The sequence below is a fragment of the Zootermopsis nevadensis genome, unplaced genomic scaffold (genome assembly GCF_977971745.1).
Source record: "Zootermopsis nevadensis isolate Lab colony 2312 unplaced genomic scaffold, Znev_1.0 Znev_ptg000013l, whole genome shotgun sequence".
In the NCBI taxonomy this organism is placed as follows: Eukaryota; Metazoa; Arthropoda; class Insecta; order Blattodea; family Termopsidae; genus Zootermopsis; species Zootermopsis nevadensis.
In genome coordinates, this window is record NW_028259145.1 from 16,718,728 (window position 1) to 16,732,042 (window position 13,315).

The 13,315-nt window shown below is 37.4% G+C and overlaps 1 protein-coding gene across 1 annotated transcript; it reads right to left on the reverse strand.

Moving 5' to 3' along the window:
• Window positions 1-1,142: 1,142 nt before the first annotated feature.
• LOC147873910 (lipase 3-like) lies at window positions 1,143-10,205 on the reverse strand. Its single transcript, XM_087348759.1, has 8 exons — window positions 9,669-10,205; window positions 7,693-7,891; window positions 6,658-6,772; window positions 6,147-6,390; window positions 4,452-4,610; window positions 3,656-3,740; window positions 2,710-2,852; window positions 1,143-1,574 (listed from the first exon to the last, which is right to left on the reverse strand). Exons 1-8 carry the CDS (start codon window positions 9,798-9,800, stop codon window positions 1,425-1,427), a joined length of 1,227 nt encoding a protein of 408 aa, XP_087204885.1. The 5' UTR covers window positions 9,801-10,205; the 3' UTR covers window positions 1,143-1,424.
• Window positions 10,206-13,315: the final 3,110 nt, after the last annotated feature.

Sequence of the window (13,315 nt, forward strand, 5' to 3'; positions counted from 1 at the left end):
CTCCTTTTATTTCCACACAATAATTATTGTCCAGCCATAACATTTCATTTCTGTCATATTTGATGAAACCAAATGAAGCATGAAAAACGTGTAATTTACTTGTTATGTCTTTCACTATCACATAACTTCACAGTCAGAATATTTCGTGTATCCAAAGTGTTCTGTTACATTATCTTGTAGTAGAACATTTGTTCTGCCAGTCATTTCCTGTATCAGCCATCATTTTAGTTTTCAGCACTAAAATCTAAAATTTTATTCATTGCATATTTCTCATAACCTAAAAACTACCTCTGAAACTGATCTTTGGTTTCTTGGATGATGACTTAATTATCTTTATCCAATAAAATGTTTAGAGGATCTTCATTCCAAACAATACTCCAGGAGCTACCCTCCTTTTCTATTCTATGATTATATATAAATATATGTTTAAAGGAGAACAAGACAAACTATATAGAACCTTGCCAAACACCTTCATTTATCACTACTTTCACAATTATTTTACCAGGCATGTTCTGTGGATAGAAATGTTTGTCCCAATACTTGAACATTCATTGCTATGCTTTACATGATCTGGATATCCAGTCTCATTATGTGCTATACCTTGTGTCTACACACCCAAAATATTTTTCTGACTCTCTGAAAGCTGGATGTCTCTTGATTATATTATTTTCTTCTTTCAACAACCTATTTCAGTGGAATATATCAGCTGTTGAATGTCTTCTTCTGGAAAGTGCTGTCTTTTAATACAGTATATAGGATGAATGTCTCAAATAATTGGATAACTAGAGTATGATCTCTCGAAAGGCTCTGCAACCTTGTCTTTATTACCATGAAGATAACAGCCTTGTGGGGTTTATAACAAATGTTGAAGTTTACAGAATTATGCCAAACATGTCATTGAAAACATACTTCATTCTCACACAAATACTTTTCCAAAAACCTTGGATGCATCAGTAATAGGCATGGTGAAAGATCTCAACATATTTCTACTGTGGAGAAACACTACCAGGGAAAATAGAATCTAACTATGCTGGAAATGTAAGAGAGAAGCTGCAATTAGGTACATATGCAAATAAAAAGGGAAACAATTTATGTACAGTTTCCATTTCTGTTACATAGTGTTAAAAGTAAATAAATGTGGAAACAATTTGTTACAGATTTATTTGCCTTTAATGTGTTACATATTATCCTAAGAGAAAGTAAAGAAACATTTACAATTGCATTTTCTCCATCAGCTCTAGCATTATAGTAAATAGAAGCTCTAAATTCCTAAACATTAGGAAGTTTATTTGCTTATTTCTGAGAGAAAAACCCTATATGCTACAGAATATTTGTCGACATATTTGGTATTACTGGCTCAAAGTCTATAAAGGACATTAAATATCCAGAACCCCCCCCCTTTAAAATCTTTTTATCCAGTGTCATCAGTAAACAGTCATAAGGTTCAGAATACGGTCAAAGACAAGATGCTTAGCATCATTTGCCAATATAAAATCTATGTGATTGAACTTTGGAGGTGGAATTCGTGTCATACCCACCAGATGAGGTAACTGATCTGACAGGTGTCGGACACCCTGCAATCACACAGCAGACATGGAATGATAGATTTTATAGTCAAGGATATCATAAAATTGAATTTGATTACAGACAGTAAATCTCATTTCATTTATAACCAACAACTTAACTGCCCTTTCATCTAAGATTATTATTATCAAAATAAAGGAGAATTTCTTAATACATCCACTATTTGAATACTCAGCTTGAACATAAATTGACTTCTAATTATAACATTTAGTTCAATATTGTTGTTCCTGAAATTTAGGTGAAATGGAATATTTCTATCAGAAATGAGAAAGAATCAGGCCTTACCATGCAGAATACTTTGACTACTAAAAGAAATGGAAAAAAAAAAGACTGAAAATATTTACTGTTGAGTAACATTATACCATAACTATGAAGCATGTGGCATAAATCATAAATATACAAATAAGAAAATACATGGGGTATGTACCAGTGTTTTATGCAGATATGGACCAACTATGTCTTGTTAAAAACAGATATTCTTCCACACTGATATTATTCTTTAACTGTGGAATGAACTATTCACATTTTATTTAAATGTTGGTGTATAAACACTCAGGTCAAATGAGTTCTGACATCAATTAGTGGGATGAATTGAATAGGAGGGAGGATTAAGAGGAAGAAGTGAGGAAGACCTAGAGGGAATGGAAGAAAACAGACATTAAAATCATTACATGGAGTAAACTACACAGGATTCTTCTTTGAGAACTACAGGGGTGCATGTGTACCTATTGCTTTTGACTATAAATTTATAACTTAAATGAAAAGCAGATTATTTCATTTATGGTACTGAGATAAAATTGAAGATTTCTGTCTTTTGGGTTGTTGCACTGTGTAGTCTGGTAGATGTTAACCAATGTTTCAGAGGTCATACTGCGATTCATCGCCCTGATGATGGAGGCAGTATGACCTCTGAAACGTTGGTTAACATGTACCAGACTACACAGCGCAACAACCCAGAAGACAGAAATCTTCATACTCACCGCTGTGAAAACCTCAAATCTTACATGGGATAAAATTGTTTAAATTTAATAATAACATAAAGAACTGGAAACATTAGCATACTGGTACATTAAACAATATTCTGGTGGAATTTATAATATGACAAGACACTTCTGATTAACTCACCTCTGGACTGACAAGTAGATCTCCTGTGCCATAATATAAGGCTACAGGTGCAGTTATGTTCTTCAGATTATAGTTGGGAGGTTCAGTTTGTCTATAATGTACCATGTTCCTTGTTGGTCCATAATCAAATTCCCGAAATTTACCTGAAAAAGATACAGAAAGAAATAAAATACTCATTGTAATGTTCAGTATTTTGAGGAGGAACAAAATCACTATATAAGCAGTAAATAACATGTATGAAATATTTATATAGTCAACATTGTCATTCTTCTACTGTGCCTTCTCCTGGAGGGACTGATAACATTCATAGAAATTTCAATCATCACACAGCAGAGATTTGGTTTCAGCACCTCCTCAGTATGAACAGAAGCGTTAACCAATTTGACATACTCTCAGAAGTTGAGGAAAAGAAGTGAATATTTTGTGTCATAACTGCATTATATAGGGGCCTTGCTGCCTGTAATTATCCATATTGAGAGTCTGCATAGCTATGCTGGCGGTAGCATAGCTACTGGTAGGGCCTCCCTAGCCAGATTGGTCGAGGGGGAGAGTCAGACTAAGACAGGTACCCTGATCCTCCAGGTTGGGGGTTGGTCGCAAGGCTAACAACCTTGCACTGTAAAAAGGAAGATGTTTTGAAACCTCAATCAAAGCCTCAGACAGACGGACCTAACAGAGGAGCGAATGGAAGAGAAGAACTGAGGAGGCCATGGACCGAATACAGACTGGAGAGCCATAGAAGAAGAAGAAGAGAGTCTGCATATAAGTGAGACAACATTGTAATGAGATTCTTTGAAAATGCCAAACCAAGTTTTATGGTCCATTTCAGAACAATTTTAGTTTGAGATTCTGAATTAAGCATCATAAAATGTGTAACAGAGTGCTGTCATGAACTAAGAGATTAAATATTTTTGATATATCATTAGTTTCATGCGTTGTCACTTACCTGATCTTACAATTTGTGCGTAGTGTTCAACAGATTTTGCAGAAGTTCCAGCGATAAGATGAGAGAAGTAAATAGGCAGCAGAGTCTGCAGACATCACAAAGAAGCATTTATAACATCTGGTCAGGTGGGGAATTATGTTAGAAAATCTGTTCATTGATCCATATTTCTCACACCCTCTCAGCTGAACAGGCACTTTTTTTTGCTTCTTTAAGACAACGTTGAATTCCTTGACTTTATTTCTTTTATCACTTCTTTCTGTTACATACTGTGAAAATAGGGTACAATGGAAGATTTAATTTTTATCAGAAAACCTGAAGTGAAGTTACCACTTGAAATAAATATGACTGAGAGCATAATATAAAAATATATCTTAAGGAGGGACGGTGTGAAGATGGTAACTGAATTCAGCTGGCTCAGGATAGGATCAATAGGGTCCAATGGCGGTTTCTTGTGAAGAAGATGATGCATCTACCACTTGAGTGACTATCAGCTTCCAGAAAAGGAAATATTTCTATCTAGTAAAGCTTGAAATGGAAGTAGGTTTGTGACTTTTTAAAGATAAAAAATGGTGGAATGGTTTGTAAATATCCACATTTAAATGTTACAGAGGAGATAAAAAGAGTTAGTCTCCTTTAGTGCTCTTGACTTCTTTATCTCGTGTCAGTCCATGTGAACTCAGTTTACTCGTACATTGTACAGAAGTTAAATATTAACTCTTGGTCAGGTTAACATTTATACATTTCTGTTCTACATCGAAAAGTCTAAATTATAACCAAATATTATCTGATAATATACCTTGTTCACTCGTTCACTATCATCTCCATAGGCCAAGAAATACGCTAGAACACAAAGTAGCTGTGTAGGAGCCCCATCATGACACAGATGTCCTACGAAATTTGCAAATTTTGTGCTGTATGGAAATAATTCCCACGTTCCTGTTTGTTCCAGTGCATACTATAAAAAAATAACACAAATATTCATTTAAATACGATGGTTATAATTTTTATTGTATGGTCAAGGCTACCACAGAGACAACACGTTTATGTAATTTTATATTCAAAATTTTATGATTATTTTAATTTTTCACCTTAGCAAGAGAATGAATTTGAATCTTGACCTACTTGTATATAATGACACATGCAGGTGAAATGCGAATGTTCTTTAAATTAACAGCCACAACCAGTGTTCAATCAAAATGTACACTTAGAACAAAGCAACACAATACATTACTTCTTATTAACCTTTATCATAAGGGGACAGGAGATTTTACTTCCTGTACTAAGTGGTTATCAACTGGATTTTAAGTCTGGAGTTAATGGTTTAGTGGTAGATCCACGCTACTACAATGCACTCACGATAAGTGCTAATAAGAAAACATTTCTACCCCAGACTTTGCATGAAACCTTATACAGTGGTTGATTCATTATTTGATGATTACGGAAGTACTGTGATATGGTCATGTATCATTTAATGGAAAATGTTAGGCTAACTTAACAAACTTATTTTAAATTGAAGATTTCTGTCTTCTGGGTTGTTGCGCTGTGTAGTCTGGTCGATGTTTACCAACGTTTCTGAGGTCATACTGCCTCTGTCATCAGGGCGATGAATCGCAGTATGACCTCTGAAACGTTGGTAAACATCGACCAGACTACACAACGCAACAACCCAGAAGACAGAAATCTTCATACTCATCGCCCTGATGACGGAGGCAGTATGACCTCTGAAACGTTGGTAAACATCGACCAGACTACACAGCGCAACAACCCAGAAGACAGAAATGTTAATACTCATCGCCCTGATGACGGAGGCAGTATGACCTCTGAAACGTTGGTAAACATCGACCATACTACACAGCGCAACAACCCAGAAGACAGAAATCTTCATACTCATCGCCCTGATGACGGAGGCAGTATGACCTCTGAAACGTTGGTAAACATCGACCATACTACACAGCGCAACAACCCAGAAGACAGAAATGTTAATACTCATCGCCCTGATGACGGAGGCAGTATGACCTCTGAAACGTTGGTAAACATCGACCAGACTACACAGCGCAACAACCCAGAAGACAGAAATCTTCATACTCATCGCCCTGATGATGGAGGCAGTATGACCTCTGAAACGTTGGTAAACATCGACCAGACTACACAGCGCAACAACCCAGAAGACAGAAATCTTCATACTCATCGCCCTGATGATGGAGACAGTATGACCTCTGAAACGTTGGTAAACATCGACCAGACTACATAGCGCAACAACCCAGAAGACGGAAATGTTCATACTCACTGCTGTGAAAACCTCAAATCTTATTTAAAATTATTTTGTATGATTTGAGGTCTTCTGGGTTGTAGTGCGCTGTAGCATCGTAAAAGTTTATGAGTGTTTCAGAGCTGCTTGCTGCCACCAACAACTCATTACCATAACGATGGAGGCAGCAAGTACCTCTGAAACGTTGCACACACAAACACACATAAAAGCTAAGGAACATACTCCTATCTGTCTGCTGACTGGAATCAGGGGTTTTAGAAGTCTATGGCGTAGATTCCAGAGGAAAGCAACGGGTGCAAGAGCAGTCGCTAGCCTTAACTTCTCGTTGTATTCGGGTCGGGTTGAAGTCATCACAAACAATATGGTAGTACCCATTGAATGACCAATGTAGTATACCTTCTGTCCTGTAGTAGCAAAGATATGGTCAATTGTAGCTGGAATATCGAAGTATCCCATTTCATGCCAACTGTAATAAAGATAATATAATAATTTATTGTACAATACCTAAGAAGTGCATCGTGCTGAGGATTTTTGCGTTTAAGGTATATTAATATAAAAGCTAATGAATGATCAAAGTAACAGGAGCAGTATATGGCACATCGTGTTACAAAAAGAGGCAGATGTTTGTGACTTTTCTCTAAGTACTTATTAATTCAAAATACACAACGAAAAACTGCAACTTGCAGCTGAAAATCAGATACTTTGCTTGTATTGAAAAAGGAATTAAACCCACCTGAAATCCCAAAACTTGGCATTGTCAGGTGATAAGGTCACGTGTTTCCGCGAGTGCCTGTTTCCTCGGATGTTTGTCAACCAAACGTCATAGCCAGCATCTGCCAGAATGAATCCTGAAGTATGAAGAGTTGAATAATCCTGAGAATACTGATGTGAATTGGCAAGTCAGCTGTTTGCTGAAGAATGTCACATAATCCACAAAACGTTTAAAAATGAAGCGATTACGTAATCAAAGTGATGACTGGAGTGACAGCGACTGTCAGATGTAAATTTCTGTTTTGGTAAAGTATTATAAATTAAATTTAATATGAAAAAGACCAGGAAGGAAGTTAAAATTTGTTATTTTAGCTAATTCTATCATATGTTATCTCCTTCCCAAAAATTGACTGCTTCTATTAAGTAAGATTTGAGGTTTTAACAGCGGCGAGTATGAAGATTTCCGTCTTTTGGGTTGTTACGCTGTGTAGTCTGGTAGATGTTAACCAACGATGAATCACCCTGATGACGGAGGCAGTATGACCTCAGAAACATTGGTTAACATCTACCATACTACACGGCGCAACAACCCAGAAGACAGAAATCTGCTTCTATTAATTTTATGCATCAAATGTCAATATATTATTACACGAAATATTTTCTGTCTGTTTCTTTGACTCCCTGTTCTAACATGTTTATCTAGTCTAGACATAATACCTCAATACATAATAATTTCTAATCACTAATTCATAAACCAGACCGACCGTATGGCAGAATGTTATAAATGAACAAATTAAGAAAGGTATCATTCAAAACATAAATTATGTTGTCTGTGCTTGCTTTGAATGACTAGTATTCTAAAATAATGTAACTTATCGTAAACTGCGACGAAACTTCACAGTGTATAACAATGAAGGTAATATGCTGATGGAAATAAGCATACTATCTGGTTAAACGTTCTGAAAGAAGCAGAAAAATAAGAATTTTGGATCTTATTAATTTAACTTATTTTATGTTTATTGAAAGTCAATGAGAATAAAACAAAATCTGCCATTACCTAGGGATTTCTCTCGTCCCATAAGGATCCATATATCAGAGGCACTTAATATTCCGTGCTGGAGGATGACTGGACGCCCCCCTCTTGTAGTGGCACCGGACCGTCCATGGGGAATACGAAAGTGTGTAAGCAGGTATCCATCTTCAGTTTGCACAACATGTTTCTCTACTGGGTAACCATATTTCCAGATCAGCTCAGGCTGGGAAAGAAATGCATAATCTTAAGTCTTCACTTTTCGATTTCATGTCAAATCTTTCCTCTCTTCGTCGTCTTCTAGTAACTGGCTAAACCATCGTCTTTTGGGTCGTCCCATGTGTTTCTTTGATTCATATTTTAATTGAAATAACCTTCTCGGCATAAAACCTACATATCAAGACATCAACCATGAAAATGGTTAAATGAGTTTTTAAAATGCAGAAATAATTCTATCAAAAGTAAGAATTTTTCAGGAATCGCAAAGAAACTGAAATGTTGTTTCATTATCGCTGTGTGCTGTAGTTTTGGTTCGTTATTTTTAATTTAATCTGGGAAGAAAAATGAATGTAATATAATAATAATAATAATAATAATAATAATATCCCGGAAATAGCTGCTGCCCTATGTACTAGTGGGGTGCTACGAGCCGACGCCGAGTATGGACGGGTCGGCTGCGTGAGCAATCACCGGGTACGTGGACCGGGGCGGCCGAGGGGCCAGCGAGTGTCCAGTGGGGTGCTACGAGCCGACGCCGAGTAAGGACGGGTCGGCTGCGTGAGCAAGCACCGGGTACGTGGACCGGGGCGGCCGAGGGGCCAGCGTGTGTCCAGTGGGGTGCTACGGGCCGACGTGTAGGAGAAGAGTGTGAAGAGCGGAGCTCGGGGACCAGATAGACTCGATGGACAGAGCGAGAGAATGTGTGTGTGTGCGCACAGAGACTCGAGTGTGTTGTTGTTGTAGAGAGATGACTGCATGTGCAGACCTCTGTATCTGATTTAATTTGACGTGAATAAATCAGGGTTGACAATCCAAGGTCGCAACGCCGACCCACACTACATTTAACTCGGCGTCGCACCAGACCTCTCGTTGGCTCCACTCACTCGACTCCACCAATGTCCGCAACAGCATATCGCTGGCAACTCACTTCTACATCCTGACTCACACTCTCCTCAACACTCTTCCACAATACAACCTCACTCTAACACTCTCCCTTTCCAACCTCTCTACAACACTCTCTCTTTCCAACCACTCTAAAGCCGCTGCCCTATGTACCTTAGGGACAAGGTCTGTCTCGGGTACATGGAAGTACATACCCCATAAAGTGGTGAATACATGGGATAATAATAATAATAATATCCTAGCCTACTTAGATTTCCTAATAGTATGTATTTTAGCCACGATAATCTTAACACATGGGTTGAATAGAATTGATGTGGCTTCCAGACAAAGTCATTTTTCCTGGAATTAATATTTGTATTCTAATAGTACACTAAAAATTATAATTCAACAATTAACAACACAAAAATATTAAAAATCTTCTCAAACGAGTATAAAGCATATAAAAATACTTTAAAGTAGAAACCATTTTCCTTGGCGGTCTTACCACTTAAAGCCGTAATGCAGACGACATTGTAGCGATGCTTCCACCACAACAGGAAAAAAGAACACGTATTTAATCGTGCTATATTTATCAGAAATTAACAAAAATAACACACTACATCGTGATCATTTACGCAGATTCCCTTATATGGGAGCTTATTTGACTTAAGCGCAGTTTTTAGCGATATTATTTACAGATGTAAATGTCTCTGGTTTCGTAAAAGTTGGTATGAAATTGTTAAATACAGGAACACTAGTAACTATGAACGCCGTACGGGAGATCTTATGATTTATACAGGACTTTATTTAATGTTGCCTACAAAAGTTATGACGAAACTACCTTCCTCCCTGCATATATTTTCCCTCACATTGTCAAATCCGAAATATAAGCAGGTACTCACTGTGGACAACAGGAGATCCGAGACGCCGGCATCGTTAATGCTGTGATTCGTCAGATTATTAAACGACGCAGCTCGTCCTACATATACAAGACTGTTAATGCATAAAGCAAGCACAATTCCTGATAAAAACATCGTCAACGCTAACACAAATCCAACAACTAAAACCTCAAAATCAGTAGCTCAGAACGTGCACTTTGAAAATGATATTTAAAAAAGTTATCGCAGTCACATCACCGGTTACAAAATATTACTAATCTTATCTGCGTATGTTCCCTTTCGAACTACGAAATTACTTAAGAGTACAGAACTTCTGTAATAAATTATTTTAGAAAACATGAAAAATGCCCAAAGATGTGCTGAGTACATGAATGCCGTAGTTATTAAAAACTGAACTTGAACATTACGATTTTCCCTTCTTATATTCTCGACCGCCACAATGACATGATCAAAACGAAGTGATTCAATTGTTCCTTTCGTCTTCTGTGCCGCTGTTAAGGAAACTTTTGTGAATGACACTGAAAATTACACGTACACGGCAATTATATATACTTGCCTATATATATGTACACTGATATAAGTTACGTCGGCTACCACGTGATTCTGACTGAATATAGTATTGTTGCATGCTGCCCGTCATGGCCATAGTCAGCCGAAAGCAGTGTTTGTTTGTGGTTACGACTGAAGTGATTGAGTTTCACACGTCTGTAAAATCCCTAATTAAGAATAAGGATTTAGTCTTGTGCGTTAAAACTTGTCTTTAATAATGATACTTAAACATCAACCACATGAGAAAACCAGATACACTTTTCAATTCTTCTTCATCAGCAGATTTGCAGAAGACTTCAACATTCTCAGCATATCCTACACGAATTCGAGCAAATGACTTTCCTTATTTGCATAGTTTTGTTTTAAGAACAAAATTCTGTTTACGGAAATAATTGCTGTTCGCTCTGGGAATCATACGAAATCCACAATGCACTTTACGCGCTAAGTACAGTTACTGGATATTAAATCGGGTGACGCATATAGTTGCCACTGTAAGGACGTGTTAATTTCGGGACTGCTTCACTGAAAGAGTGTTTAATTAATATGCCATTGCTTCTCTGTAGTCACACAGAGTACATAGTCTATTTTAAGTTTTCTTTCAAGTGATAATGAGAGAAGCTAATTAACATTGTAAACTTAAAAATAGGGCGTAGGGTTCCGAAGAATTATGTTGTAGATGTTGAAATTTCGCCAATATTAACACAAATATGAACATTTAAAGATATGGATAATTAAATTAACTTTGCTGGGACCAGTTTCTTTGAACGCCACATCTTGCAGACGCAGCTGTGCAGGCTGTCGTCCGTTCGTTGGCGCTGTTTACGTGAAGAAATTATCCGGTGCCAAGGCAAACGGCTGCAAGACCTAAGTACAGCACGGTCAGGAAACGAAAATGAATTTTCGGAATGTTATGACAAATCATATTTGTTGCTTTTTTTCAAAAAAAAAAATAATAGAAATATGATTATACCATTTACACATGAACGTAAAGGCTAAATTACAGGTAATATTACATGTAGGCTGTAAAGTAGCAACATGCTTCGGTTGTAATTTTTGCCTCCGGGGAACTAAATACTTTTGTGGCTCAGGCACTCAAAGCTGACGCATATCATAGGCAAAAAATCTAGGAATCCCACTGAAGTAAGTGGAGCTGCTTACAATAAGGTCGATACCAGTAATTCTTTTGCCTCTTAAAGGACATCCGATCTCGTTGCCAAATGTCTTGTAAGAACGATGTAAACCTTTTCACATATTCATTTCACGTGCTTTTACAGGCTAAGTATCAGAGAACCCCCTCGGCCTTCAGAATGGAGAAAGTAATATTATTTTTTGTCACAGCTAAGTAGCACGTTGAAGGTCGGTTTACATAAAAAGGTGTTTCAATTTATATTAAAAAATTGTTTGCTTAATCTCATTCTGTGTGACTGTTTACTGTAAACCAGTGTCAGAGGAATTCATTAAAATTAAATGATATAATATTGGTTAATAGTCTTCAACGTGGAGACATAAAATTAGACAACTAGAAACTGGTTTTCCGTAATCTTAGAACCACACGTTTACCTACATATTTTTAAGATTGTGTCGGAAACCAAACTTTCAAATATCAAGGTCATCATACCTGCTTGCAGAGATGGCGGCCTCGTGCTTGGGAGGTCCTCTGATGAATTTAAAGGACTACTACTGCGGAGACAAAGTGTTCTACGACATTTCTGTTATTCCAGGTAAAAGTATTCATTACTTCTCGTCTCCATCAGTTTCACAGAAATAAATACGAGATTAGCAGGGAAAAAGCACCTTGTACTCTATCTGATAACGTTCCTTCTACGCTGCACACGAAATACAATTTTCGGTGGAAAATAAAAAAATCCGGTTAATACAGGCTGTTCGAAAAGTCATGGGTTGTGTGACTTTTCGATCCTCCTGCATGAAGATAAATGTCTTCTGGAATGCTCTTTCTGCCTCCATCAGCAGGGCGATCGTCGTCTAAATGATAGAGACAGTAAGCACTCCTGAAAAGCCAGCAAATTTATACCAGACAAGGTTCCTCCTCCCTTCATCTGACGACAGAGTCCGATTCTTTCCGAAACGTCATGACTTTTTAACAAATAACAAAGACGATGGATAATATCCAAAATAATAATCGTGCTTAGTACTATGTCACCCGTACAAATCACCATACTCCAATTTATGAGAGTTTAATATAAAAATTTGCTCGTTCATTCCTTATTTCTTAAGATTAAATACTTTCCTAAGCATTTTGTTTCGTGTCACTTGTAATGTCTCGTCTTTAAAAGTAAGAAACCATATTCACTCACTGAAATGAAAAAAAAATCAATATGTCGTACGCCCGCCTGTCGCTCGGCCACGCTTCATATTCTCTGGCGATCGAAGGAGCAACTTCTTCGTTTGGGAGACATTTCAGTAAAACTTACAGTATGCGGCTTTTAAGAGTATCAGCCTTGTCAAGGGGAACTAGTTTGACTCTCATGGCCATTAGAGCCATGTGGGTACAGCGACGTAATTAGGCAAAGAGCCATTCGACTAGCTTATTAACGACAGAATCGGATTACAATAAACTGGAGGGCATATGGAAGGAAGTGGTCCCTTAATTCAAGGTACTATTCCGGCATTTGCCTGGAAGGACTGACTAAAACCACGAGAAACCTGTCAGGATTATCGGTCTGCTGGCGGAGATCTGAAGCCGGCACCTCCAAAATGTGAAATACAAGTTCTAACCACTCAGACACTCGGCTGAAAAACGTGATAACAATTCTTTTGATTTGCTTTCCATAAATTAAGTAATATGACATATATGAACCACTCTTTACTCAAAGGACGTTCCTGAATCTCACATTATCATTTTGCAAGTCACGTAAAGAGAATGCGGAAGTGTTAGGGTCAGTTGCAAGGGATTAGCTTTACTTTTCATCTGTTTGTTTTTTAACCGCAATGCAAATTTCGATAGACAAAAGCTCCACTCACAGGTGTATAAACCTGCGACAAGGATGCTTCGCGGACTTTGATTCTTATGAATAATGTAGGCAGTCTCCGCTCTCGCAAATAGTTACGTTCCGAAAAGAGCGAAAAAATAACATAAGAAA

Excerpts from the sequence above, each read along its gene's own strand:
- LOC147873910 (XM_087348759.1), bottom strand. The coding sequence starts at position 9,800 with ATGTTTTTATCAGGAATTGTGCTTGCTTTATGCATTAACAGTCTTGTA. Across the intron at positions 3,741-4,451 it reads ATAGTGAACGAGTGAACAAG|ACTCTGCTGCCTATTTACTT; the intron begins GTATATTATCAG and ends TGATGTCTGCAG. Across the intron at positions 1,575-2,709 it reads ATCTACTTGTCAGTCCAGAG|GGTGTCCGACACCTGTCAGA; the intron begins GTGAGTTAATCA and ends GTGTGATTGCAG.